The sequence below is a fragment of the Oncorhynchus tshawytscha genome, linkage group LG31 (assembly GCF_018296145.1).
Source record: "Oncorhynchus tshawytscha isolate Ot180627B linkage group LG31, Otsh_v2.0, whole genome shotgun sequence".
NCBI lineage: Eukaryota > Metazoa > Chordata > Actinopteri > Salmoniformes > Salmonidae > Oncorhynchus > Oncorhynchus tshawytscha.
In genome coordinates this window covers 18,301,549-18,329,115 of record NC_056459.1, presented here as the reverse complement: position 1 = coordinate 18,329,115, position 27,567 = coordinate 18,301,549, and the positions used below count along the sequence as shown (strand labels likewise).

The 27,567-nt window shown below is 44.7% G+C and overlaps 1 protein-coding gene across 2 annotated transcripts in view; it reads right to left on the bottom strand.

The window, feature by feature from the left end:
• Window positions 1-202: 202 nt before the first annotated feature.
• LOC112229572 (unconventional myosin-Ig-like) overlaps window positions 203-27,567 on the bottom strand; it is a 65,351-nt gene continuing 37,986 nt past the window's right edge. Inside the window, exons 21-23 of one of the 2 annotated variants that reach the window (XM_042309986.1) lie at window positions 26,657-26,814; window positions 5,635-5,703; window positions 1,444-1,577 (exon numbers count right to left, since the gene is read on the bottom strand). In XM_042309986.1, coding sequence (XP_042165920.1) covers window positions 5,682-5,703; window positions 26,657-26,814 — 180 coding nt within the window. In that variant the 3' untranslated portion in view covers window positions 1,444-1,577; window positions 5,635-5,681. Of the gene's footprint in view, window positions 1,578-5,634; window positions 5,704-26,656; window positions 26,815-27,567 lie in introns of both variants that reach the window. The other variant, XM_024395493.2, reaches the window with a different exon arrangement.

Below are 27,567 nucleotides of genomic sequence, written 5' to 3'. Positions count from 1 at the left end.
AAATAATAAGAAAATCATACTGTCTAGTTTGCTCACTATAAGGAATATGATGTATAGCATTTACTTTTACTTTGTACTTTTACTCAAGTATGACGATTGAGTACTCTTTCGACCATTGTACTTAAGTACATTTAAAACCAGATACTTTTAGACTTTTACTCAATTAGTATTTTACTGGGTAACTTTCACTTTACATGAGTCATTTTCTGTTTTCGGTATCTTTACTTTAACTACAGTATGACATTTGAGTACTTTTTCTACCAATGTGCACACATACACTTGCGTGCGCGCACACACACACACACACACACACTTGTCAGAATGGATTAGAGAGAGACTGGGGGACTCACAACATGAGGGATGTCAGGGGAGGGGATGATGGAGAGGGAGGTTGTCAGGAGAGGGGAGGAGAGGAGAGGAGGATGGAGATAGAGGATGTCAGGAGAGGGTAGATGTCAGGGGAGGGGAGGATGGAGATAGAGGATGTCAGGGCATGGAGAAGAAAGCAGAGTCACACTGAGGCCAGGCCATCACTAAGCAGTAACATCAGGACAAAGTGGAGAGAGACACAGAAAGAGCGTGTGAGAGAGAGAGATGGGGGGGGCAGAGAGAGGAAGAGAGATGGAGGTAGAAAGGGAGAGAGGAAGACAGAGAAAGACTGATATGCTCTCAGTTACATTACAGTATATAGGGTTGGTATCTCTAACCCAGAATAAGACTGTTCAATGGACTTAATCTGGGTCCAGAAAATTGGCCCATAACATAAAAACATAATAATATTTATAATATATCAAATGAAAATAAATAGTATGAATAATATGATATAGACATATTATATATACTTTTGTGGTAGAGTAAAAACATCTACACATACTGCGATAAAATACATTTGAATAAATATTTATTTGCTTTTTCATTGTTGCTATTAATCTCATGGTCTGCCCTTTCAAGGCAGTATGTTGAGATGATGCACTTTAAAGGAGTATTCCCATTTCTCAAAGGCAGTAAAATAGCTGTCTTCTCTGCTGAATATACAGTATAAAAACACTGTCTAAACTAAGTTAGTCTGAAAAAATGGATGTGAAATATTGCTATTCTTGTTTGCATTTCAATCTCTTGGCTATATATCTCTGTTAATTCCCTGAAAAGTGCAAAAACATGAAATCATATAAAAAATATGTTTTTAAAGTTAAATGTTATACCTGTGAGCATCTAAACCATACATAATATGACAAAAACCATCCAATGGCCAGTGTGAGTCCCTGCCATAATGAGTAGTTCCAACTCCAACCATCAGTGCATTGGTTTTACATTTTCAACCAATAAGATTGAAGCTCCTTTTCCAAGAACATGAAAATCAGCAGGCTTTGAGGTCCAGATTAGAATGTGCCTGGGGTAGCTGGTGGTGACTGTCTCAGTTGGAGGGGATCAGGAGGGTGAAACCGTCGCGGTTCTTACGGAAGTCTGCGTGGGCCTGGCCGGCCTTGGCCTCCAGGGTTACACTCTTGGGCTTGCCCCGCATGTACAGCTGGACGGCCGAGCAGCAAACCTTCACTGGTAGCGGGGCGTTCCTCACTCTGAAACACACACACGCACAAACACACGCACACACTGACTGTTAACTCACTGATCATGATCTACAAAACAAGATCAAATATATTGTATCATCGGAAAGTATTCAGACCACATTACATTTAGCACGTTTTGTTACTTTACAGACTTATTCTAAAATTGATTAAATAGTTTTTTTCCCTCATCAATCTACACACAATACCCCATAATGTTTATTTTTTAGAAATGTTAGCAAATTGGAAATATCACATCTACATAAGTATTCGGACCCTTTACTCAGTACTTTGTTGAAGCACCTTTGGCAGCGATTACAACCTCAAGTCTTCTTGGGTATGACGCTACAAGCACACCTATATTTGGGGAGTTTCTCCCATTATTCTCTGCAGATCCTCTCAAGTTCTGTCAGGTTGGATGTGGAGCGTTGCTGCAAAGCTATTTTCAGGTCTCTCCAGAGATGTTCAATCGGGTTCAAGTCTGAGCTCTGGCTGGGCCACTCAAGGACATTCAGAGACTTGTCCCGAAGCCACACCTGTGTTGCTTTGGCTGTATGCTTTGGGTCGTTGTCCTGTTGGAAGGTGAACCTTCACCCCAGTGTATGGTCCTGAGTTCTCTGGAGCAGGTTTTCAGGGATCACGGATCTCTCTTCATCACGGACCTCATCACCATGCTTCACTGTAGGGATGGTGCCAGGTTTCCTCCAAACGTGACGCTTGGCATTTAGGCCAAAGAGTTCAATCTTGGTTTCATCAGACCAGAGAATCTTGTTTCTCATGGTCTGAGAGTCCTTTAGGTGGCTTTGGGCAAACTCCAAGGGGGCCATTATGTGCCTTTCACTGAGTGGCTTCCGTCTGGCAACTCTACCATAAAGGCCTAATATACCTTCCAGACCAAAGGTATATTACACCTCTCATCAGCTCCATATGACATGTTTTAATTGGTATTCCAACATGTCAATAAAGGACAGTAAACACAGCACCAATAGTGTGTCCATTAGTTATACTTAAGCAATAAAGCATGAGGGGGTGTGGTATATGGCCAATATACCACGGCTAAGGGCTGTTCTAATGCATGACGCAACGCAGAGTGCCTGGATACAGACTTTAGCCGTGGTATATTGGCTATATACCACAAACCCTTGAGGTGCTTTATTGCTATTATAAACTTGTGACCAACGTAATTAGAGCAGTAATAATAAATGTTCTCATACCTGTGGTATACAGTTTGATATACCACGGCTGTCAGCCAATCAGCATTCAGGGCTCGAACTACCCAGTTTATAAAAGCTAATAGTCCTTATCTAATTGAAAACTCTACACTGCCTCTCAGAGGGGTTTGACTGACTGACTGCCATCCTCTCCTCTCATCTATCTAGTATCCTGTGTGCAGGTGCTGTGGTGTCACACACCCTATCCTTGAGCTGACAGCTGCCAAGGGGAGGGGAGAGAGGGGGATGAGAGGGGGAGAGAGAGGGACAAGAGGGGGAAGAAGGGCTTTGGCCACTGCACAGTCAGCTGAAGATGATCTGTTCCGAAGGCCATACTACAGTCTCTGTTTCCATGCCAAATGGCACCCCATTTCCTACATAGTGCACCTTATGGCCCTGGTCAAATGTATTGCAAATGTATTGCACTATATAGGGAATAGGATGCCATTTGGGACACAGCCTCTGACTGACCAGGGGGATCCTCCAGCCTGGCTGCACTTCTGCACCACACTGACTCTCTAGTTAACACACAGGACCAGCACATGGCCAAATACACATGGCCAAATACCTTATCTATCTGTCTATGCTATGGGATTGGATGGGTGCACAGTGCATTGTTAAACTGCTCTATACCTCAGCTGGTTAAGGAGCTTCTTGTGTGTTATTCTTCTGGGAGCACAGGCTTTTTTGTGGGGGGGAAATGGTTTGAAAGAGCAGTACCTGCATTTATCACAGTATGAATTGATGATGCCACTCTCTCTAGTATAGCAGGAAAGTGTGCCTGTGTGTCTGTGTGTGCCTGTGTATGTGTGTGTGTGTGTGTGTGTGTGTGTGTATGTGTGTGTATGCCTGTGTGTGTGTGTGTGTGTGTATTGTTATTGTATCTGAACCCTTATACAGTGCTTGGGTACTGTGCTAAAGCTTAATTCAAGGTTTTCTTCCAGTTCCAGCACCCTTGTTTCACAAAGCTGCATGGCGTCCATCAATAAGCCACTCTAACAGGTGTGACCCCAGTCCCATAGTCCCCAGTGCCCAAAGTCAAGTAAACCCCAAACCCCTTCTTCCTCCCTCTTCCTCTTCCCTTCCTCCTACTTCCACCCGTTTCCACCAGCTGTCCCCCTCCCAGAGACACACCCGCCCGGCCCTGCGACCCATTACCCCACTGACTTCCTAGCTTCCCTGGGTTTTGATGATTTGTGTGCAATACTGATTTCAGCACAGATTGATTGACCAACTGTCCAGAGGAATGGCCCAGTGTAAACCGACACCAGGGTAAGGCTCTTTGAACTTCACACTAAGCCATGGGCTATGACAGGGAGATTTGACCACTATGGCTGGTATAGAATGAGATGAGGGAACAGGCTGCCATTTCAGACACAGCCGAAGACAGGTCTACCTATCTATTTCTATGGCTGGGCTGTGGTACTGCAGTGTAGTAGAGGGGGGAATCTACACGACATGACCAAAAGTATGTGGACACCTGCTTGTCGAACATTTCATTCCAAAATCATGGGAATTAATTTGGAGTTGGTCCCCCCTTTGCTGCTATAACAGTCTCCACTCTTCTGGGAGGGCATTCCACTAGATGTTGGAACATTGCTGCGGGGACTTGCTTCCATTCAGCCACAAGGTAATTAGTGAGGTCAGGCACTGATGTTGGGCAAATAGGCCTGGCTCGCAGTCGGAGTTCCAATTCATCACATAGGTGTTCGATGGGGTTGAGGTCAGAGCTCTGTGCAGGCTAGTCAAGTTCTTCCACACTGATCTCACAAAAACATTTCTGTATGGACCTTTGTGTATGGGGACATTGTCATGCTGAAACAAGAAAGGGCCTGCCCCAAACTGTTGCCACAAAGTTGGAAACACAGAATCATCTTGTATGTCATTGTATGCTGAAGTGTTAAGATTTTCCCTCACTGGAACTAAGGGGCCTAGCTGGACCATGAAAAACAGCCCCAGACCATTATTCCTCCTCCACCAAACTTTACAGTTGGCACTATGCATTGGGGCAGGTAGCATTCTCCTTGCATCCGCCAAACCCAGATTTGTCCATCGGACTGCCAAATGGTGATTCATCACACGTTTCCACTGCTCCAGAGTCCCATGGCAGTGAGCTTTACACCACTCCAGTCGACGCTTGGCATTGTGATCTTGGCTTGTGTGTGGCTGCTCGGCCATGGAAACCCATTTCATGAAGCTCCCGATGAACAGTTCTTGAGGTAGTTTGAAAGGCAGTTTGAAACTCTGTAGTGAGTGTTGCGGCTGAGGAGACGCGATTTATACACGCTACGCGCTTGGTCCGGTTCTGTGAGCTTGTGTGGTCTACCACTTCGCGGCTGAGCCATTGTTGCTCCTGGACATTTCCACTTCACAATAACAGCACTTACAGTTGACTGGGGCAGCTCTAGCAGGGCAGAAATTTTACAAACTAACTTGTTGGAAAGGTGGCATCCTATGTTGGTGTCACTGAGCTCTTCAGTAAGGCCATTCTACTGCCAATGTTTGACTATGGAGATTGCATGGCTATGTGATCGATTTTATACACCCGTCACTAACAGGTGTTGCTGAAATACCCGAATCCACTAATTTGAAGGGCTATCCACATACTTTTGTATATATAGTGTATGTGTGAAGCCTAAAGGGCTTTCTCAATGATATTTCTCAATGAGACAGACCTGGATTGCATCTGAAATAGCATACTATTCTCTTTATAGTGTACTACTTTTGACCAGGGACCCTATTTCCTATGTAGTGCACTATCCGCATAGAGCCCTGGTCAAAAGTAGTGCACTACGGCCTCCCGAGTGGTGCATTGGTCTAAGGCACTCCATCGCAATGCTTGAGGTGTCACTACAGACCTGGGTTCAATCCCAGGCTGTGTCTTGCTTCAGAGGACCCATGGCTCTCAACGTTCACCTCTCCTGAGTCTGTACAGGGGTTACAGTGATGGGATAAGACTGTAACTACAAATTGGATATCATGAAATAGGGGAGAAAAAGTAAAAACAAAAAAAACATATACCCTTTGCACTACATAGGGAAAATGGTACCATTTCAGGCACAGGCCTGGTGTTTAGAACCTGGTTTGTCTCACTGCTCTGGTTCATAAACAGGGAGATGTGCCAATGAGGCCTCCTGATGCTGCACCCGAATTATTCATTCTCCTGGAAATGACCGCTGACAGAACTGGGGCGCAGCAGCAGCAGCAACTCCTGGGCTGTGTCCCAAATGGCACTCTATTCCCTATTTAGTGCATTACTTTTGACAAGAACCCATATGGCTCTGATCACTATGTAGGGAATAGGGTGCCATTTGGGAAGTAACCCTGCAGGTGCCTGAGGACCGCCTCCACACCTCCTTCCTTCTCCGCCCTTTCCTTCCTCCTATTCCTCCTTCCCCACCTCCCTCTCCTCATCCTCCCTCTTTCCCCTGTCATCTCCTCTATAGTGTTGGAGTGTAATAATCCGATGTGAATATATGCCTCCTGTGTCTCCATTATGAAGAATTATGAGACCATTTTGTGCTGGGCTGTGGCTGGGTGTATGTGCTGTAAGACATTGCCTCTGCTGTGCCTCCTGCCACACTCAGTTACTGTGTTAGTGCTGCTGCTAGACTGTGTGTGTGTGTGGGGCACCAGAGGTACCAGCACTAGATCCCATTGTGTAGAAATCAAATCATCAACACTGAGGCCTGTATAACGTCCCTGCCAGGAAATACGTGTCACTCCAAATAAAATATGTTTATGAAGGGGGAGTGTGTGTGTGTGTGTGTGTACACAAGCTGCCCAACCTAGGACATTATTATCAGTGGAACCCCAAAACCATATTACATAATCTCACTGACAGCCAAGAGACATCTACAGAAATCATAAAGTATTTCATGCCAAAGTATTTATATAAGTAACCAGTGCAACTTTAATGAGCAAGTAGGCTGAGTAGGTAACTTAAATATAATTTAACAAAGTAGCACACGAGTATGACGCATCATAAAAAGCTATCTGCAGGGTCAACACTGTAGATTGGTCCCAGATCTGTTTGTGCAGTCTTGCCAAAGACAAGACAGCACAACGAGATCCAGGACCAAGCTAACAACGCTATGCTTTGAGAATAAAGTTACCATTCCTTTGGTTTACATATTCTCATACACCTTTTCCTGATTTCCAATGAAAGCAACACTGCCATCCACACTGACTCTCTGACTCACAATCTAGTAATCAATGGGTCCCAAGCAGTTAGCTGCCTGTTCTGTGGAGGCTCAGTGCACATTCATAAAGTATCTGAGAGTAGGAGTGCTGATCTAGGATTGCGTCTCCCCTGTCAATGTAATCTTATTCATTATGATATAAAAGGCAAAGCTGATCCTAGATCAGCACTCCAACTCTGAGACACTGTATATATACACAGTGTCTGGGCTGCAGCTGTGATGACTGCTTCTCCAAATAATACCACTGACCACAGAACAGCCCGATGATGATCACACTACCGGAGCCTGAAGACACAGCTTACTGCCAAGCGACACAATGGCTGTCTGGGGCTCACTGAGTCACTACGGCTGCTCTGGCACCCTATTCCCTTTATAGTGCATTGCTTTTGACCAGGACCCATAGGGCTCAGGTCAAAAGTAGTGCACTGCATAGGGAATAGCGGGCCATTAGGGACACAGAACACTACATGCATCCATGCTGCACACACAACTGTCTCTGTAATCACTGCTAGCCAGTGCTTTCTCTGTAACAGCATAAAGCCTACTTAGCACATAGCATCATCTCACTCATAGCACCTCAATAGCACTTGGTTTACCACTGCATCTGTTTGTGAAGATAACCATGGCATGTAGGCTGTTTATAGCAGTGTGTGCATGGGGTGTTAAAAGTATGCCCTAGATGAAGAAGTATGGTGCATTGTGTTTGAATGGTTGGAATAAGACTTTTTAAAATTTTACTTATCCCAAAGAAAGGTATGCTTTTCCTTAACCTTCTTTTAACTCACTAAACTAACATTCTCCCCTCATCCCTCTCTCCCTCCCTTGACTCTCTTCTCTAATCCCTGCCTCCCTCTCTCCATTCACTCACTCTCCCCTCATCCCTCTCTCCCTCCATCCATCCAGGCAGGTATAATTGGCCCTGAGGAGGGGATCAGAGAGGACATCTGTTGGTCAACAGAGTGAAAGAGAGAAAGATTGAAAGAAAGAGAGGAAACTAACTGTGGAGGGGTCAGGCCCTCTACCGAGCCAGCTACAGTATCCCACCAGGAGAGACATTGATGGAGAGAGTGATAGAAGAGGAAATAAAGGAGTCATTTTAAGAAGGATAAGTTTCTGGAGAGGAATAGACGTCTCTCCCCTGAGCATTCAAAAGACAAATGGTAGTTTACCGGACTACTAAAGACTCAGACTGCTCCTCAGATCATCATGTACTTAGGATGTACGGTACCAGTCAAAAGTTTGGACACACCTACTCATTCCAGGGTTTTTCTTTATTTGTACTATTTTCTACATTGTAGAATAATAGTGAAGACATCAAAACTATGAAATAACACATATGGAATCCTGTAGTAACAAAAAAACTTAAACAAATCAAAATATATTGTAGATTCTTCAAAGTAGCCACCCTTTGCCTTGATGACAGCTTTGCACACTCTTGGCATTCTCTCAACCATCTTCATGAGGTAGTCACCTGGAATGCATTTCAATTAACAGGTGTGCCTTGTTAAAAGTTAATCTGTGGAATTGTTTTCCTTAATGCGTTTGAGACAATCAGTTCTGTTGTGACAAGGTAGGGGTGGTATACAGAAGATAGCCCTATTTGGTAAAAACCAAGTCCATATTCTGGCAAGAACAGCTCAAATAAGCAAAGCGAAATGAGAGTCCATCATTACTTCAACAAATGAAGGTCAGTCAATGTGGAAAATTTCAAGAACTTTGAAAGTTTCTTCAAGTACAGTCGCAAAAATCATCAAGTGCTATGATGAAACTGGCTCTCATGAGGACTGCCACAGGAAATGAAGACCCAGATTTACCTCTGCTGCAGAGGATAAGTTCATTACAGTTACCAGCCTCAGAAATTGCAGCAAAATAAATGCTTCACAGAGTTCAAGTAACAGACACATCTCAACATCAACTGTTCAGATGAGACTGTGTGAATCAGGCCTTCATGGTTGAATTGCTGCAAAGAAACCACTACTAAAGGACACAAATAATAAGAAGAGACTTGCTCGGGCCAAGAAACACGAGGAATGAACATTAGACCAGTGGAAATCTGTCTATTGGTCTGATGCGTCCAAATTCAAGATTTTTGTCTCCAACCGCTGTGTCTTTGTGAGACGCAGAGTAGGTAAAAGGATTATCTCCCCACATGTGGTTCCCACTGTGAAGCATGGAGGAGGGGTGATGGTGTGGGGGTAATTTGCTGGTGACACAACTCCAGGCTGGGTAAGTGCTATTTGAACAAGAAGGGGAGTGAAGGAGGGCTGCATCAGATGACCTGGCCTCCACAATCACCTGACCTCAACCCAATTGAGATGGTTTGGAATGAGTTGGACCGCAGAGTGAAGGAAAAACACCCAACAAGGGCTCAGCATATGTGGGAGCTCCTTTAAGACTGTAGGAAAAGCACTCCAGGTGAAGCTAGCTGAGAGACTGCCAAGAGTGTGCAAAGCTGTCATCAAGGCAAAGGGTGGCTAATTTGAAGAATTTCAAATATAAACTATGTTTAGATTTGTTTAACACTTTTTTTGTTACTACATGATTCCATGTGTTATTTAATAGTTTTGATATCTTCACTATTATTCTAAAATGTAGAAAATACTTTTTTTTAAATTGAAAAACCCTTGAATGAGTAGGTGTGTCCAAACTTTTGACTAGTACTGTATATTTATCTCATGGAACTGGAACTTCAGGTAACTGTCAAAATAAACACTTGAGAAAATGAGGGATACAAAGTATATTGAAAGCAGGTGCTTCCATACAGGTGTGGTTCCTGAGTTAATTAAGAAATTAACATCCCATAATGCTTAGGTTCATGTATAAAAATGCCCATTTTCCCATTATCTATGCCTAGGTGCATTGAATATGTTCTGGCGGCTCGTGGTGGCCCAACACCCTACTAAGACACTTTATGTAAGTGTTTTTTTATTTATTTAGCAGTTACCTGTACTATACAGGAGGTTTGTGGCACCTTCATTTGGAGTATGGGCTCGTGGAAATGGTTGGAGTGGAATAGTGGAATGGTATCAAATACATGAAAAACATGGTTTCCAGGTGTTTGATGCCATTCCATTTGCTCCATTCAAGACATTATTATGAGCCGTCCTCCCCTCTGCAGCCTCCACTGCTGTACAATATACTTGCTCTTCAGAGATTCACTTCCACTGGTGAGAAACATGCTCACTGTGTAGACTAGATCATATTTAACACTCAGAGGTACAGCATCTAATTCACACTACTCTACCACAGTGGTAAAACAACTTATTCACACTACTCAACCACAGTGGTAAAACAACTTATTCACACTACTCAACCACAGTGGTAAAACAACTTATTCACACTACTCAACCACAGTGGTAAAACAACTTATTCACACTACTCAACCACAGTGGTAAAACAACTTATTCACACTACTCAACCACAGTGGTAAAACAACTTATTCACACTACTCAACCACAGTGGTAAAACAACTTATTCACACTACTCAACCACAGTGGTAAAACAACTTATTCACACTACTCAACCACAGTGGTAAAACAACTTATTCACACTACTCAACCACAGTGGTAAAACAACTTATTCACACTACTCAACCACAGTGGTAAAACAACTTATTCACACTACTCAACCACAGTGGTAAAACAACTTATTCACACTACTCTACCACAGTGGTAAAACAACTTATTCACACTAAAACTCAACCACAGTGGTAAAACAACTTATTCACACTACTCAACCACAGTGGTAAAACAACTTATTCACACTACTCAACCACAGTGGTAAAACAACTTATTCACACTACTCAACCACAGTGGTAAAACAACTTATTCACACTACTCAACCACAGTGGTAAAACAACTTATTCACACTACTCAACCACAGTGGTAAAACAACTTATTCACAATACTCTACCACAGTGGTAAAACAACTTATTCACACTACTCAACCAGTGGTAAAACAACTTAATCACACTGTGGTACCTCAGTCACAGTCTGCGTCCTAATTGGTACCTTATTTCCTATATAGTGCCTAACTTCCCAATATATAGTGCCCAATGTATTCCCTTTATAGTGCCCAATAGGTAGTGCACTGCACTAGGAAGGTAATAGGGTACCATTTGGGATGCAGTCACAGTCTCAGCAGAGAGCTCTGACACAATCTCAACTCCTGTTGAGTAAATCCCCATTCAATCCCCACAGCCCTAAATGAGCACTTCCTCCTCAGCTGCCTGGCAACAATCCCTGGGCAACAGCAGCATCTGCGTCCTGTACAGAGGGTGTGGGGACAGGAGGAAGAGGAGGCTATTTGGGTCTATGGGTGCTAGGCTGGGCAGAGGATGGGCCGGGGGGCTTGTTTAAATATGGATGGCCATTCGCCAGACTACTTAACAACCAACTGCACACTGATTGAGCACTGTCATCATCATCATCCTCACCATAGGCCCATCTCAACCAGCTGCCACCTTAACCTATTCCCATATACTCTAATATGTACTAATATGTTCTAACATATACTAATATGTAGGGATGTACAGCAAAAAAAGCACATGTTGTGCGAACATGGACTCAAATCAAGTGGTCTGGGTAGGGCATGGGCAGGGGAGCTTGTTTTGACATTAAGGACCAGACTGCCTTGATTTAGCATTGTCGTCATTGTGATCAACATCACCATCACCACCAACACAGGACCATCTCAGCCAGCTGCCCCCTGCATCTTAAGGCTCACCAGGGGGTATTCTGTGAGAAAAACAATGACTCACGGAATGCATCCCAAATGGCACCCAAAAGTAGTGCACTGTTTAGGGAATAGGATGCCATTTGGTATACAACCACATAGGATACAGCACAAACATGAACATGGACTCAAATGAATAGAGCGAATATGACCCTTAATCTACACTCATTATGTCTACACTTTTAGAAAGAAAGGTGCTATCTACAACCTAAAATGGTTTTTCGGCTGTCCACATTGGAGAACCCATTAAAGAACCCTTTTGGTTCCAGGTAGAACCCCATTGTGAAGAACCCTTTCCCCAGAGGGTTCTACATGGAACCTAAAATAAATCTCCATGGAACCAAAAAGTGTTATCCTATGGGGACAGCAGAAGAACCCTTTTGGAACCCCTTTTTCTAAGTGTATGTTTATACCTAAGTGCTGCTACCAGGTACATTGGAGGATGTATTCTGAGGAGAAAACCAATGAATGACGTAGGCAAAAACAGCAGGGTAGCCTAGTGGTTAGAGCGTTGGACTAGTAACCGGAAGGTTTCAAGTTCAAACCCCCGAGCTGACAAGGTACAAATCTGTCGTTCTGCCCCTGAACAGGCAGTTAACCCACTGTTCCTAGGCCGTCATTGAAAATAAGAATTTGTTCTTAACTGACTTGCCTCGTAAAAAAAATTTTTTTTAAAACACAACATGTCGCGTGAGCATGGATTCAAATGATTTGAGCAAATATGATTCTTAACCTAAGTTTATATAATCTAATATGTACTAATATAGGCCGAACAAAAATAGAAACGTAAAGTGTTGGTCCCATTTTTCATGAGCTGACAAAAACAAATCCCAGAAATGTTCCATACGCACAAAATGATTATTTCTCTCAAATTGCGTGCACACATTTGTCTACAACCCTGTTAGTAAACACATGTTGCATTTATATTTTTATTCAGTATATGTAGTATACTGTATGTATGGCATAAACACCACAGGTTTAGTGATCAAGGATCAAGGAAATTAATTGAAGGAATAGAACCCTTAGCCTACGTTCATCTAGTGTAATATGTGTACGTTTATACATATTAGGTTTGCTGCTACCAGGTACATTGGAGGATGTATTCTAAGGAAAAAAACAACTCACTCATGAAGAGCAGAAACACCATGTTGTGCAATCATGGATTGAAATTAATTGAAGGAATATGACCTTTAACCTATGTTCATAATAATATAACATATGCCACATAGCAGAAGCTTTTATCCAAAGCAACTCACAGTCATGTGTGCATTCATTTTCCAATTGGGTGGCCCCGGTGGAATTGAACCAACGACCATTAGCATTGCAAGCGCCATTCTCGACCGAATGAACCACACTGTTTAACGCATATTGACACCACTTAGGTTTTCTGCTACATGGTCTGTTGAACTAGAAACCTGTCATACCACAGTGAGTAATAGCATTAGCTAAAATCATTTTCTTGGAAACGATTAATGGACTCCTGGACTCCATAGGACACACACACACACCTCGGAGTTAGGAGCAAAAGCATCCTAAGTCAATCAAAGAGAGAAGGAACATAGAGAGTGTCTCACCACCACCCAGATTGATTATCTACAGGAGGCGGGGATTGAATGATTATCTATAATAGGGGGGCAGTTAAACAACGTAACACCCCAGGAGGGAATTTATGCAACAGACTTTTCATATCGGGACATTGGTTCCTACTGATTGTAGCCTACGGTGCACTATTGTACTAATATGGTTTAGAGGTGAGAAGCTATACTGTAGCTGCTCTGATTATAGTTATCAGTGTCTGTCTGCTGCTGGGTCAGAGACACAACAGGAAACAAACAATTAACACTGTCAGAACACATACATTAATGTATGATCTTGTGCACACATGCACACACACAGATGCATAAAATAAATATTTTGCTTTTGATTACAGCCTCCGCTGCCCTGCTTCTTTATCGGAAGGGTCATGCAGTACACACAAATCAAATCAAATTGTATTGGTCACATGTGCTGAATAGGACAGGTGCAGACCTGACAGTGAAATGCTCACTTACGAGCCCCTAACCAACAATGCAGACAAAAATACGGATAAGAATAAGAGGTAAAAGTAACAAGTAATTAAAGAGCAGCAGTGAAATAACAATAGCGAGACTATATACAGTGGGGTACCGATATAGAGTCAATGTGCGGGGCATCGGTTATTTGAGGTAGTATGTACAGGTAGGTAGAGTTATTAAAGTGACTATGCATAGATGACAACAGAGAGTAGCAGTGGTGTAAAAAGGGGGTGGGGGGCACTGCAAATTGTCTGGGTAACCATTTGACTAGATGTTCAGGAGTCTTTTGGCTTGGGGGTAGAAGCTGTTTAGAAACCTCTTGGACCTAGGCTTGGCGCTCCGGTACCACTTGCCATGCAGTAGCAGAGAGAACAGTCTATGACTAGAGTGGCTGGAGTCTTTGACAATTTGTAGGGCCTTCCTCTGACACCGCCTGGTAGAGAGGTCCTGGATGGCAGGAAGCTTGGCCCCAGTGACGTACTGGGACGTTCGCACTACCCTCTGTAGTGTTTGCGGTCGGAGGCCGAGTGGTTGCCATACCAGGCAGTGATGCAACCAGTCAGGATGCTCTCGATGGTGCAGCTGGAGAACCTTTTGAGGATCTGAGGACCCATGACAAACCTTTTCAGTCTCCTGAGGGGGAATAGGGTTTGTCGTGCCCTCTTCACGACTGTTCTGGTGAGCTTGGACCATGTGAGTTTGTTTGTGATGTGGACACCAAGGAACTTGAAGCTCTCAACCTGTTCCCCTGCAGCCCCGTCGATGAGAATGGGGGCATGCTCGTTCCTCTTTTTCCTGTAGTCCACAATCATCTCCTTTGTCTTGATCACATTGAGGGAGAGGTTGTTGTCCTGGCACCACACGGTCGGATCTCTGACCTCCTACCACTGTTGTGTCATCGAAAAATTGAATGATGGTGTTGGAGTAGTGCCTGGCCGTGCAGTCATGATTGAACAGGGGTTACAGGAGGGGGCTGAGCACGTACCCCTGAGGGGCCCCTGTGTTGAGCATCAGCGTGGCGGATGTGTTGTTACCTACCCTTACCACCTGGGGGCGGCCCATCAGGAAGTCCAGGATCCAGTTGCAGAGGGAGGTGTTTAGTCCCAGGGTCCTTAGCTTATTTATGAGCTTTGAGGGCACTATGGTGTTGAAAGCTGAGCTGTAGTCACTGAATAGCATTCTCACATAGGTTTTCCTTTTGTCCAGGTGGGAAAGGGCAGTGTAGAGTGCAATGGAGATTGAATCATCTGTGGATCTGTTGGGGTGGTATGCAAACTGGAGTGGGTCTAGGGTTTTGGGGATAATGGTGTTGATGTGAGCCATGGCCAGCCTTTCAAAGCACTTCATGGCTACACACGTAAGTGCTACGGGTCGGAAATCGTTTAGGCCGGTTACCTTAGTGTTCTTGGGCACAGGGACAATGGTGGTCTGCTTAAAACATGTCAGTATTACAGACTCGGACAGCGAGAGGTTGAAAATGTCAGTGAAGACACTTGCCAGTTGGTCAGCGCATGCTCGCAGTACACGTTCTGGTAATTCATCTGGCCCTGCAGCCTTGTGAATGTTGACCTGTTTAAAGGTATTACTCACATCGGCTGCGGAGAGCGTGATCACACAGTCTTCCGGAACAGCTGGTGCTCTCATGCATGTTTCAGTGTTATTTGCCTCGAAGCGAGAATCGAAGTAGTTTAGTTCATCTGGTAGGCTCGTGTCACTGGGCAGCTCTCTGCTGTGCTCCCCTTTGTAGTCTGTAGTGGTTTGCAAGCCCTGCCACACCCAAAAGAGCGTCAAAGCCGGTGTAGTACAATTAGATCCGGTTTGGGTATGTACTTATGGTCACTGTGGGGATGACGTCATCGATGCACTTATTGATGAAGCCAATGACTGATGTGGTGTACTCCTCAATGCCATCGGAGGAATCCCAGAATATATTCCAATCTGTGCATGCAAAACAGTCCAGTAGTTTAGCATCTGCTTCCTCTTACCACTTTTTTATTGATCTAGTCACTGGTGATTAACGCTTTAATTTTTTCTTGTAAACAGGAATCAGGATGATAGAATTAGGGTCAGCTTTGCCAAATGGAGGGCAAGGGAGAGCTTTGTATACGTTTTCTTGTTTGCTTATGGCGGAATACAGCTCATTCAATGATGTCTTAGTGCCATCCTCTGACTGTGGTGGTATGTAAATAGCTACAAAGAATACAGATGAAAACTCTCTCGGTAGGTAGTGTGGTCTACAGCTTATCATGAGATACTCTACCTCAGGCGAGCAATAGCGCAAGACTTCCTTAGATATCGTGCACCAGCTGCTGTTTACAAAAATACATAGACTGCCACCCCTTCTCTTACCAGAAGCCGCTGTTCTATCCTGCCGGTACATCGTGTAACCAGCCAGCTGTGTGTTGATGTTGTCATCGTTCAGCCATGACTCCGTGAAGCATAAGATGTTACAGTTTTTAATGTCCCGTTGGTAGTTTAATCTTCCGCGTAACTCAGCGATTTTATTGTCCAAAGATTGTATGTTTGCTAGCAGAATGGAGGGAAGTGGGGGTTTATTTGACCGCCTCCGAATTCTCAGAAGGCAGCCTGATCTTCGGCCCCTCTTTCCCTTCACGCAGATCACGGGGATCAGTGCCTGTTCCCGTGGAAGCAGTGTATCTTTCGCATTGGGCTCGTCAGAGTCGTGAAAGGAAAAAGAGGATTCTGCTAGTCCATGGTGAGTAATCGCAGTCCTGATGTCTAGATGTTATTTTCGGTCATAAAAGACAGTAGCGGCAGCATTATGTACAAAATAAGTAACAACGTAAATAAACGAACAAAAAACACAATCGGCTGGGGGCACGTAAACGTCTCTGGCGCCATCTTACAACCCCCTCCATCTTAAGATATAACTTAAGATATATAAGATATAAGTCCATAATTCAAATTAATCTATAATAATAGTTAGAAAACTAACTGACTATCAATCTGTCACAATTGTGTTTCATCATGGTATTTCAGTTGATGATTCCCAAACAAAGCATCCACAAAGAAGTATTTTGATGCTGCACTGCTCTCAGTTTCATGGGTTAATAGCTGACTCTGTAAATGTAGTAGATTGTGCCGCTGTCCCAAATGGCACCCTATTCCCTACAAAGTGCCTATGGTTCCAGGTCAAAAGCAGTGCACTATTTAGGAAATAGGGTGCCATTTGTAAAGCAGGCCATGAGATAGAGGCCTCTGTTGTCAAACAGAAAGCTTACCAGGAATGAACAGGGCCATGGTAGCTTTCTGGTAGCTGCTGCTGCAGTGCAGTCAAACTGTCTTTGTGAAATGTAGCTATTTGATGGGTTTGATGTGAACATGTGAAAACATTGTCATGCAAAGCTCTCTCTCTCTGTCTCTCTGTTTCCCTTCTCTCTGCATACGCATGCCTGCATTTCTCAGTTTATACTATTTTTTTAGTTCTTCAAACTATTACACCAAGGTTATATCGGTTCCATTGACCAACCTCCCTCTAATGACTACAACTTTGGAATCTCAAATGTATTAAAGCCTTTGAGTCTTCTCCATTCACAATAGGCACAAAGCAAATAGTTCTTGACTCCCTTTTAGATTTTAGAAATGACTCCTCCAAAATAGGACTTTTCCTAAATAGGACAAACAGTCAGCCATGGCCAGGACAGAGAGAGAAAGAGTGGGAGCGTAAGAGAGAGAGAGGTGAGAGAGTGGGAGAGAGCGAAAGAGAGGGGGAGGGTGAGAGCGAGAGAGAAAGGTGAGAAAGAGAGAGAAAGAGAAAGGGAGACAGAGAGAGGTAGAGGAAGAGGGAGACAGAGAGAGAGAGAGTGGGAGAAAGATAGGTAGAGAGAAAGAGGGGGGAAGAGAAAGAGATGGAGGTAGAGAGGGAGGGAGAGAGAGAGAGGGGAGAAGAGAGAGAGGGGAAGAGATAAAAAAGGGGAAGAGGAACAGAATGAGAGAAAGGGAGAGAGAGAGGTAGGGCCGTGGCTCGCCTCTTTTAATGCTGAAATGAGCGTATCGAGGACAGGCACTGAGGGAGAAGGGTAGAGCAGGAGGAAGAGGAGGAGGAAGAGCAGGCTATTTCAGAATAGGATGACGCCTTTCACAACCTAAAAAGCGAGTCAAGTTTAGAAAATAGTGGAGACCATTTAGGTCTGTGATGTCTGCTACTGACATCACACTGACCTTGACCAGGGTCACATAAGGTAAAAATGAGGGAGGGAGAAGAGGGGGTGAGGGAAGAAGGGAAGAAGGAGAGGAAGAGAGTGGGGGGGTGGTTAGAAGGGGAGAGTGGAGGGGGGAAGAGGGGTGCAGGGTAGGAAGAGAAAAGGGGGATGTATAGGAATATCCCCTCCCCAATCTTTCAGATAAGGGGCTGACCAAACCCTAAATCTCCAGCCCTCAGCCCCTGCCCTGTCACACACACCCAGCTGTCTCAGCAGATGGCCCAAAAGGGGTCTAACCCCCCAATACACACACACACCTACTCCATGAGGCTCCAAATACTCATCAGTACGTAATAGGCATCAGTGTTTGGCTCGGAGCAGAGGGAAACAGACTGGTACCACAATCGCTCCATTGACTCACTCTCTCACTCTCCCTCCCAGACCAAACCAGACTACATGTGAGAACAAGCCTGACTGGGGCATGACTACTGTGGTCTTGGGACTGACTTCCTGGGAAAAAAAGAGTGATGAAAAAGAGAGAGGAAAAAGAAGGTGTGTGTATTGTCATCTGCCATTCTCCTCCTCCCCCTCGTTCATGCTTACACACACTCACCCCCTCACACACACTTCTGTGGTCGGCAACCCCTCAATCCCACTATCCCCCAACCCCCCGAATCTAAGTCTCCAAGTCTCTCTTTTGATGAGAGCCTGTGGGGGTCACGACCCCCAGATGGCGGCACAAAGGCACATGGGGGCCACGCAGGCAGACAGGCCGGCACAGTGATTAGCCTTTCTCAATGGCCGCCACTAACTATCTGACGCCAGCCGCTCCGAACAGCAGCCAAAGACACACAGCTGCTGTAGGAACACCTCTGACACAGACTGACTGACTGACTCCCCCAACACAAACACAGATCAAAACACACACACACACCAGACCCAGACCTAAAGTCCAGGAGTCTAGGATAATGCTCTGTCATTAAAACACACACGCTGTCCCACATGCAGACACGCACACACGCTCCAAAAAATACCCCAAAACACAGCCTGGTACGGTTGCCACCCGGCTGCCTGTGGTCCTATAAGCCTCTCCCTAGGGGGTCTAGTCTAGCTATCTGTCCTCTGAGAAAATGCCTGGACACAAGACATACCACCACTACATTAATGAGATGGCAGTCTGCTGCACAGACAAGACTGGTCCTGTATTCCACACAGACCTGTGCCACATCTAGAGTATATATGATGTAATATCCTCTATCCCGCACAGACCTGTGCCACATCTACACTATATGTGATGTAATATCCTGTATCCCACACAGACCTGTGCCACATCTAGAGTATATATGATGCAATATCCTCTATCCCACACAGATCTGTGCCACATCTACACTATATGTGATGCAATATCCTGTATACCCCACAGACCTGTGCCATATCTACAGTAAATGTGACGTAATAGACATACGATTGACATGAGGGAGAAAGCATGTCCTACAGCACATGAGGAATTTGTTATTCCTCATTATATTTGGACAGTGTGAATGTCGATTCAGAGGTTTGAACTGAAAAGTTTGTAGTACAATTAAAATGAGTGGGAGTATAGTCTTTGGTGTTTTTAAGTAAGTCAGTATGACTGGATTTGGGGATTAAGATTTAGGAAACCAATCAATTTAGGATGGGTGCTGTTAGCTACAGCCTGCAGGAGGCTTAGTGGTGAGACACATAACAGACAGGCTGACTCTGGCCTGCACTGCAAAAAATAAAGATTTGTTTTCTTTTATTGAGATAATAAAGTAAAAATAACTTGGTTTGAGTTGATTTCCCTACCCCAAAAATTGCATTTACTTGTTTTGAGTTACCCAGAAAATGCATCAAGATATGGCCTTGAATTAAGCCTTTTTTAGGTTAAAATAAGCAAAATGGTCTGCCAGTCCAGAAAGATAATTTAGCTTGGTAAGACATCTTATTACGTTTGAACACTGCCTGGTTGGCTGCCTGGGATTTTCAAATCAGTCTGACGATGACTGAATCACATCTAAATATGGCAGTGATGAATGTCATGAATCTGAACCCCCTTGGGTTGTGCCGTGGCGGAGATCTTTGTGGGCTATACTCAGCCTTGTCTCAGGATGGTAAGTTGGTGGTTGAAGATATCCCTCTAGTGGTGTGGGGGCTGTGCTTTGGCAAAGTGGGTGGGGTTATATCCTTCCTGTTTGGCCCTGTCCGGGGGTGACCTCGGATGGGGCCACAGTGTCTCCTGACCCCTCCTGTCTCAGCCTCCAGTATTTATGCTGCAGTAGTTTATGTGTCGGGGGGCTGGGGTCAGTTTGTTATATCTGGAGTACTTCTCCTGTCCTATTCGGTGTCCTGTGTGAATCTAAGTGTGCGTTCTCTAATTCTCTCCTTCTCTCTTTCTCTCTCTCTCTCGGAGGACCTGAGCCCTAGGACCTGAGCTCCAGGACTACCTGACATGATGACTCCTTGCTGTCCCCAGTCCACCTGGCCATGCTGCTGTTCCAGTTTCAACTGACCTGAGCCCTAGGACCATGCCCCAGGACTACCTGACATGATGACTCCTTGCTGTCCCCAGTCCACCTGGCCATGCTGCTGCTCCAGTTTCAACTTCCACCTGACCGTGCTGCTGCTCCAGTTTCAACTGTTCTGCCTTATTATTATTCATTTATGAACATTTGAACATCTTGGCCATGTTCTGTTATAATCTCCACCCGGCACAGCCAGAAGAGGACTGGCCACCCCACATAGCCTGGTTCCTCTCTAGGTTTCTTCCTAGGTTTTGGCCTTTCTAGGGAGTTTTTCCTAGCCACCGTGCTTCTACACCTGCATTGCTTGCTGTTTGGGGTTTTAGGCTGAGTTTCTGTACAGCACTTTGAGATATCAGCTGATGTACGAAGGGCTATATAAATAAATTTGATTTGATTTGATTTGATTTGAATCATACAGAGTACCAGTCAAAAATTACTCATTCAAGCGACTTTCTTATTTTTTATTTTTTTTCTACATTGTAGAATAATATTGAAGGCATCAAAACAATGACATATGGAATCATGTAGTAAGCAAAAAAAGTGTTGAACAAATATTTGAGATTCTTCAAAGTAGCCAACCTTTGCCTTGATGACAGCTTGTTAGCCCAGAAAATCTTAAGTCTAATTACATACAGCCGGAAAGAACTATTGAACTATTACTATAAGAGCAAAGTCAACTTACCAACATTACGACCAGAAACACGACTTTCCCGAAGCGGATCCTCTGTTCGGACCACCACCCAGGACAATGGATCTAATTCCAGTAGTCGACCCAAAACAACGCAGAAGGGGCAGACGAAGAGGCCACCTGGCCAGGCTCCGTTGATGTGCCCATCACACACCACTGCCGAGTATACTACTAGCCAATGTCCAGTTTCTTGACAACAAGGTAGACAAAATTCGAGCAAGGGTTGTCTTCCAGAGAGACATCAGAGATTGTAACATTCTCTGTTTCACAGAAACATGGCTCTCACGCGATATGTTGTCGGAATCGGTTCAGCCACCGGACTTCTCCATGCATCAGCATACAGAGATAAACATCTCTCTGGGAAAAGAAAGGGCAGGGGTGTATGCTTTATGATTAATGACTCATGGTGTAATCATAACAACATACATTAACTCAAGTCCTTCTTCTCACCCGATCTAGAATTCCTTACAATCAAGTGCCGGCCATTTTACCTACCAAGAGAATTCTCATCAGTTATAGTCACAGCTGTGTACATTATCCCTCAAGCAGACACCAAGATGGCCATCAAGGAACTTCACTGGACTATATGTGTAACGGGATTCGTCCTCTGACGAGGAGTATGAAAGATCGGACCAATACGCAGCGTTGTAAGTGTTCATGATATTTAATAGAACAGAAGACTTAAATACAAAAACAACAAGAGAACGAAAAATGAAACCGAAACAGTCCTGTAAGGTGCAGAAAACACTAAACAGAAAATAATCACCCACAAAACACAGGTGGGAAATACTACCTAAGTATGATTCTCAATCAGAGACAATGAACGACACCTGCCTCTGATTGAGAACCATACTAGGCCAAACACGTAGAAAATATAACATAGAAAAAAGAACATAGACAACCCACCCCAACTCACGCCCTGACCAACCTAACACAAAGACAAAACAAAAAAACTAAGGTCAGAATGTGACAATATGCAAATTGGAAACCATACATCCTGAGGCTGCATTTATTGTAGCCGGGGATTTTAACAAAGCAAATTTGAGAACAAGTCAACCTAAATTCTACCAGCATATTGATTGCGCTCAGTGCATGCACAATATCCTCGACCACTGCTACTCTGACTTCCGCGAAGGATACAAAGCCCTCCCCTGCCCTCCATTCGACAAATCCAACCACGACTCCATTTTGCTTCTCCCCTCCTGTAGGCAGAAACTCAAACAGGATGTACCCGTGAATAGGACCATTCAATGCTGGTCTGACCAATCAGAATCCACGCTTCAAGATTATTTTGATCAAGCGTACTGGGTCATGTTCAGGTAGCCTCAGAGAATAAAATAGATTTATACACTGATTGATTCAGTGAGTGAGTTTATAAGGAAGTGCATAGGAGATGTTGTTCCCACTGTGACTATTAAAACCTACCCTAACCAGAAACAGTGGATAGATGGCGGCATTCGCGCAAAACTGAAAGCGCAAACCACCGAATTTAACCATGGAAAGATAACTACAAATATGGACGAATACAGACAGTGTAGTTATTCCCTCCGCAATTCAACGGCTCAGACATGAGACGTATGTGGCAGGGTCTACAGGCAATCACAGACTACAAAAAGAAAACCAGCCACGTCACTGACACTGACACTGACGTGTTGCTTCCAGACAAACTAAACACCTTCTTTGTTCGCTTAGAGGATAACACAGTGCCACTAACTGCGGCCCTCCTCTCTCCTTCTCCGTGGCCAACATGAGTAAGACATTTAAACGTGTTAACCCTCGCAAGGCTGCTGGCCCAGACGGCATCTCTAGCCGCGTCCTCAGAGCATGCGCAGACCAGCTGGCTGGTGTGTTTACGGACATATTCAATCTCTCCCTATCCCAGTCTGCTGTTCCCACATGCTTCAAGATGTCCACCATTGTGCCTGTACCCAAGAAAGCAAAAGTAACAGAACTGAAGGACTATCACCAAGTAACACTCACTTCTTTCATCATGAAGTGCATTGAGAGACTAGTCAAGGATCATATCACCTCCACCTTACCTGTCATCGTAGACCCACTGCAATTTGCATACCGCCTCAATAGGTCCACAGACAATGCAATCGCCAGCACACTGGACACTGCCCTATCCCATCTGGACAAGAGGAAAACCTATGTAAGAATGCTGTTAATTGACTACAGCTCACCATTCAACACCATAGTACCCTCCAAGCTCATCATTAAGCTTGAGGCCCTGGGTCTCAACCCCACCCAGTGCGATTGGGTCCTAGACTTCATGACGGGCAGCCCCCAGTTGGTGAAGGTTGGAAACAACATCTCCACTTCGCTGATCCTCAACACTGGGGCCACAGAAGGGTGCGTGCTCAGCCCCCTCCTGTGCTCCCTGTTCACCCATGACAGCATGGCCATGCACACCTCCAACTTGATCATCAAGTTTGCAGACGACACAACAGTAGTAGGCTTGATCACCAACAACGACGAGACAGCCTATAGGGAGAAGGTGATGGAACTTGGAGTGTGGTGTCAGAAAAACAACCTCTCACTCCACGTCAACAAAACAAAGAAGATGATCGTGGACTTCAGGAAACAGCAGAGGAAGCACCCCCCTATTCACATTGACGGGACAGCAGTGGAGAAAGTGGAAAGTTTCAAGTTCCTCTGCGTACACATCACGAACAAACTGAAATGGTCCACCCACACAGACAGTGTGGTGAAGAAGGCGCAACAGCGCTTCTTCAACATCAGGAGGCTGAAGAAATGTGGCTTGTCATCTAAAACCCTGACATATTTTTACAGATGTACAATTGAGAGTATCCTGTCGGGCTGTATCACCGCCTGGTACGGCAACTGCATCGCCCACAACCGCAGGGCTCTCCAGAGGGTGGCGCGGTCTGCTCAACCCATCACTAGGGGCAAACTACCTGCCCTCCAGGACACCTACACCACCCGATGCCACAGGAAGGGCAAAAAGATCACCAAGGACAACAACCACCCGCACCACTGCCTGTCCACCCCACTACCATCCAGAAGGCAAGGTCAGTACAGGTGCAGCAAAGCTGGGACCGAGAGACTGAAAAATAGCTTCTATCTCATGGCCATCAGACTGTTAAACAGCCATCACTAACACAGAGAGGCTGCTGCCTACATACAGACTTGAAGTCATTGGCCAAAAGGATCACTCGTCACTTTATTAATGCCACTTTAATAATGATGTTTACATATCTTGCACTACTCATCCCAGATGTATATACTGTATTTTATACCATCTATTGCATCTCATCTATGCCGGTCGGTCATGGCCCATACATATATTTATATGTACATATTCTAATTCCATCCCTTAACTTAGATTTGTGTGTATTAGGTAGTTGTTGTGGAATTGTAAGATTACTTGTTGAATATTGCTGCAGTGCAAAGTCTTTTTTTAAATGATAAAATAAAAAATAAAAATGTACCCCTTGTTTCATGGTATCCAATTGGTAGTTACAGTCTTGTCTCATCGCTGCAACTTCCGTACGAACTCGGGAGAGGCGAAAGTTGAGACCCATGCGTCCTCCGAAACAAAACCCAGCTAAGCCGCAATGCTTCTTGACACAATGCCCGCTGAACCCGGAAGCCAGTCGCACCAATGTGTCGGAGGAAACAGCGTGCACCTGGCGACCGTGTCATCGTGCATTGCGCCTGGCCCGCCACAGGAGTTGCTAGAGCACGATAGGACAAGAACATCCCTGCCGGCCAAACCCTCCCCCGGCTGGCTGCAACAGAGCCTGGACCCAACCAAGGATCTCTAGTGGCACAGGTAGCACTGTGATGCAGTGCCTTAGACCACTGCGCCACTCGAGAGGCCCGTTAAAAGTTCATGGAATTTCTTTCCTTCTTGATGTATTTGAGCCAATCAGTTGTGTTGTAACAAGGTAGGGGTGGTATACAGAAGACAGCCCTATTTAGTAAAATACCAATACCATGTTATGGCAAAAACAGCTCAAATAAGAAAGAGGAATTACACTCCATCATTACTTTAAGATATGGTCAGTCAATCCAGAAAAATTGTGCATTCGCAAAAACCATCAAGCGCTATGATGAAACTGGCTCTCATCAGGACCACCACAGGAAGAGAAGACCCAGAGTTACCTCTTCTGCAGAGGATAAGTTAATTAGAGTTACCAGCTTCAGAAATTGCAGCCAAAATAAATGCTTCACAGAGTTCAAGTAACAGACACATCTCAACATCAACTGTTCAGAGGAGACTGCGTGAATCAGGCCTTCATGGTCGAATTGCTGCAAATACTATAGTACACCAATAGGAAGAAGAGACTTGCTTGGGCCAAGAAACACGAGCAATGTACATTAGACCAGTGGAAATCTGTCCTTTGGTCTGAAGAGTCCAAATTCGAAATGTTTGGTTCCAACCGCCGTGTCTTTGTGAGATGCAGAGTAGATGAATGGATGATCTCTGCATGTGTGGTTCCCACCGTGAAGAATGGATGAGGAGGTGTGATAGTGTGGGGGTGCTTTGTTGGTGACACTGTTGGCGATTTATTTAGAATTCAAGGCACACTTAATCAGCATGGCTACCACAGCATTCTGCAGTGATACGTCATCCCATCTGGTTTGCGCTTAGTGGGACTATCATTTGTTTTTCAACAGGACAATGACCCAACACATCTCCAGGCTGTGTAAGGGCTATTTGACCAAGAAGGAGAGTGATGGAGTACAGCATCAGATGACATGGCCTCCACAATCACCTGACCTCAACCCAATTGAGATGGTTTGGGATGAGTTGGACCGCAGAGTGAAGGAAAAGCAGCCAACAAGTGCTCAGCATATGTGGGAACTCCTTCAAGACTGTTGGAAAAGCATTCCAGGTGAAGCCGGTTGAGAGAATATCAAGAGTGTGCAAAGTTGTCGTCAAGGTAAAGAATCGAAAATCGAAAATATATTTTGATTTGCGTCACAATTTTTTTATTACTACATGAATCCATATGTGTTATTTCATAGTTTGATGTCTTCACTATTATTCTACAATGTAGAAAATAGTAAAAATACAGAAAAAGCCTGGAATGAGCCGGTGTGTCCAAACTTTTGACTGGTACTGTAACTATAACAGAGATAAATACCATAAGGGTTGCAGGTAGCCTAGCGGTTAGAGAGGCGAGCCAGTAACCTTGCCAGTTCGAATCCTGGGAAAAATCTGGGAGAAGTGACCTGTACAGCTCGGCTCGGCTCAGTAGTGTGAAAAGCCCCTGAAAAGTAGTCTAATTCCAATCCCAGTCTTTACCCAACGCAATACCTGTGTAGCATAGTTAAACCAGCCTGAATGCTGCACTCACCATTGTTCAGGCTGGTTTGACCACGCTAACAGGTCGTCACTGACTACAGTTAATACTTAACCAGGCCAGCTCAGTAAAATTTGGTTTGGCTTGTTTCAACTCGGCTCCCCTCTGTAGTCTAAACCCAATCCCAGTCTCAACCCAACACCCCCTGACAGTTGCCACTGACCGTGTGAAGTGGTCAATGAGCGTTCCCAGCAGCTCCCCGATGCGGTCCTGGTTGGGGCACAGCTCTCCTCTCTGGATGTAGAGAAGGACATCATCCTGGGAGGAGGTGTGTAGCGCCACCATCTGGTCAACGCCTGCAGTGATGCTCAGGCCTGTCATCTGGGGGATAGACAGACACAGAGGGGTTAGATACACCCAGACACAAACACACACAAAGAGATTCTCTGTTGAATCGTGTCTTCCACTTCCTCTTACAAAGGAAAAGTCTAAACGGGATCCTTGGAACGGCCCAACTCTGATGTCACCCCATTGAAGTTGACATTTAAAATGGTTAAGTAAGGGTTAAAGATAGGGTTAGGCTTAGGTAAGGGTTATGGTTAGGGTTAGGGTAGGGACGTCCCAAGGATACCAGATAGCACTAACCCTTTTACAATGCGTAAGCTCCATGGGGAATCACGGCGTTACCATGAGGAACTGTAATGTCGTGAGTCAGACAGTTAGTTGTGAGCTACTCGCACCATAAACACAACTTTGTATCCTGTCATTCATACATTCTAAATAAAACTTAGTTGAAAGTGATTTATAGTACTAAGCCATACTCTATAGCCATCATATAGGTTAAAGGGGTAGTGATATTGCTTTGGATAACTTTACAGCGCTACTGTTTCTCCCCATGGCATGGTTGTGTTCTATCCTAACTGGTGTCCAGCTGTGTTGTACCTCATTAAGTAATACTGTGTATTTAACTGCCTGATCTGTTACCCAAACCTACAGTCTGTTCTTTAACACGCACAGCCTCCAGGCCAAAACACACTGTGTACACGTACAGACACATTGTGCATATTGTGAGTAGTGTGGTGCTCTATTGTACAGTACCTAACTGACTGTCACTGAGGCAGAGACTGTCCCAGT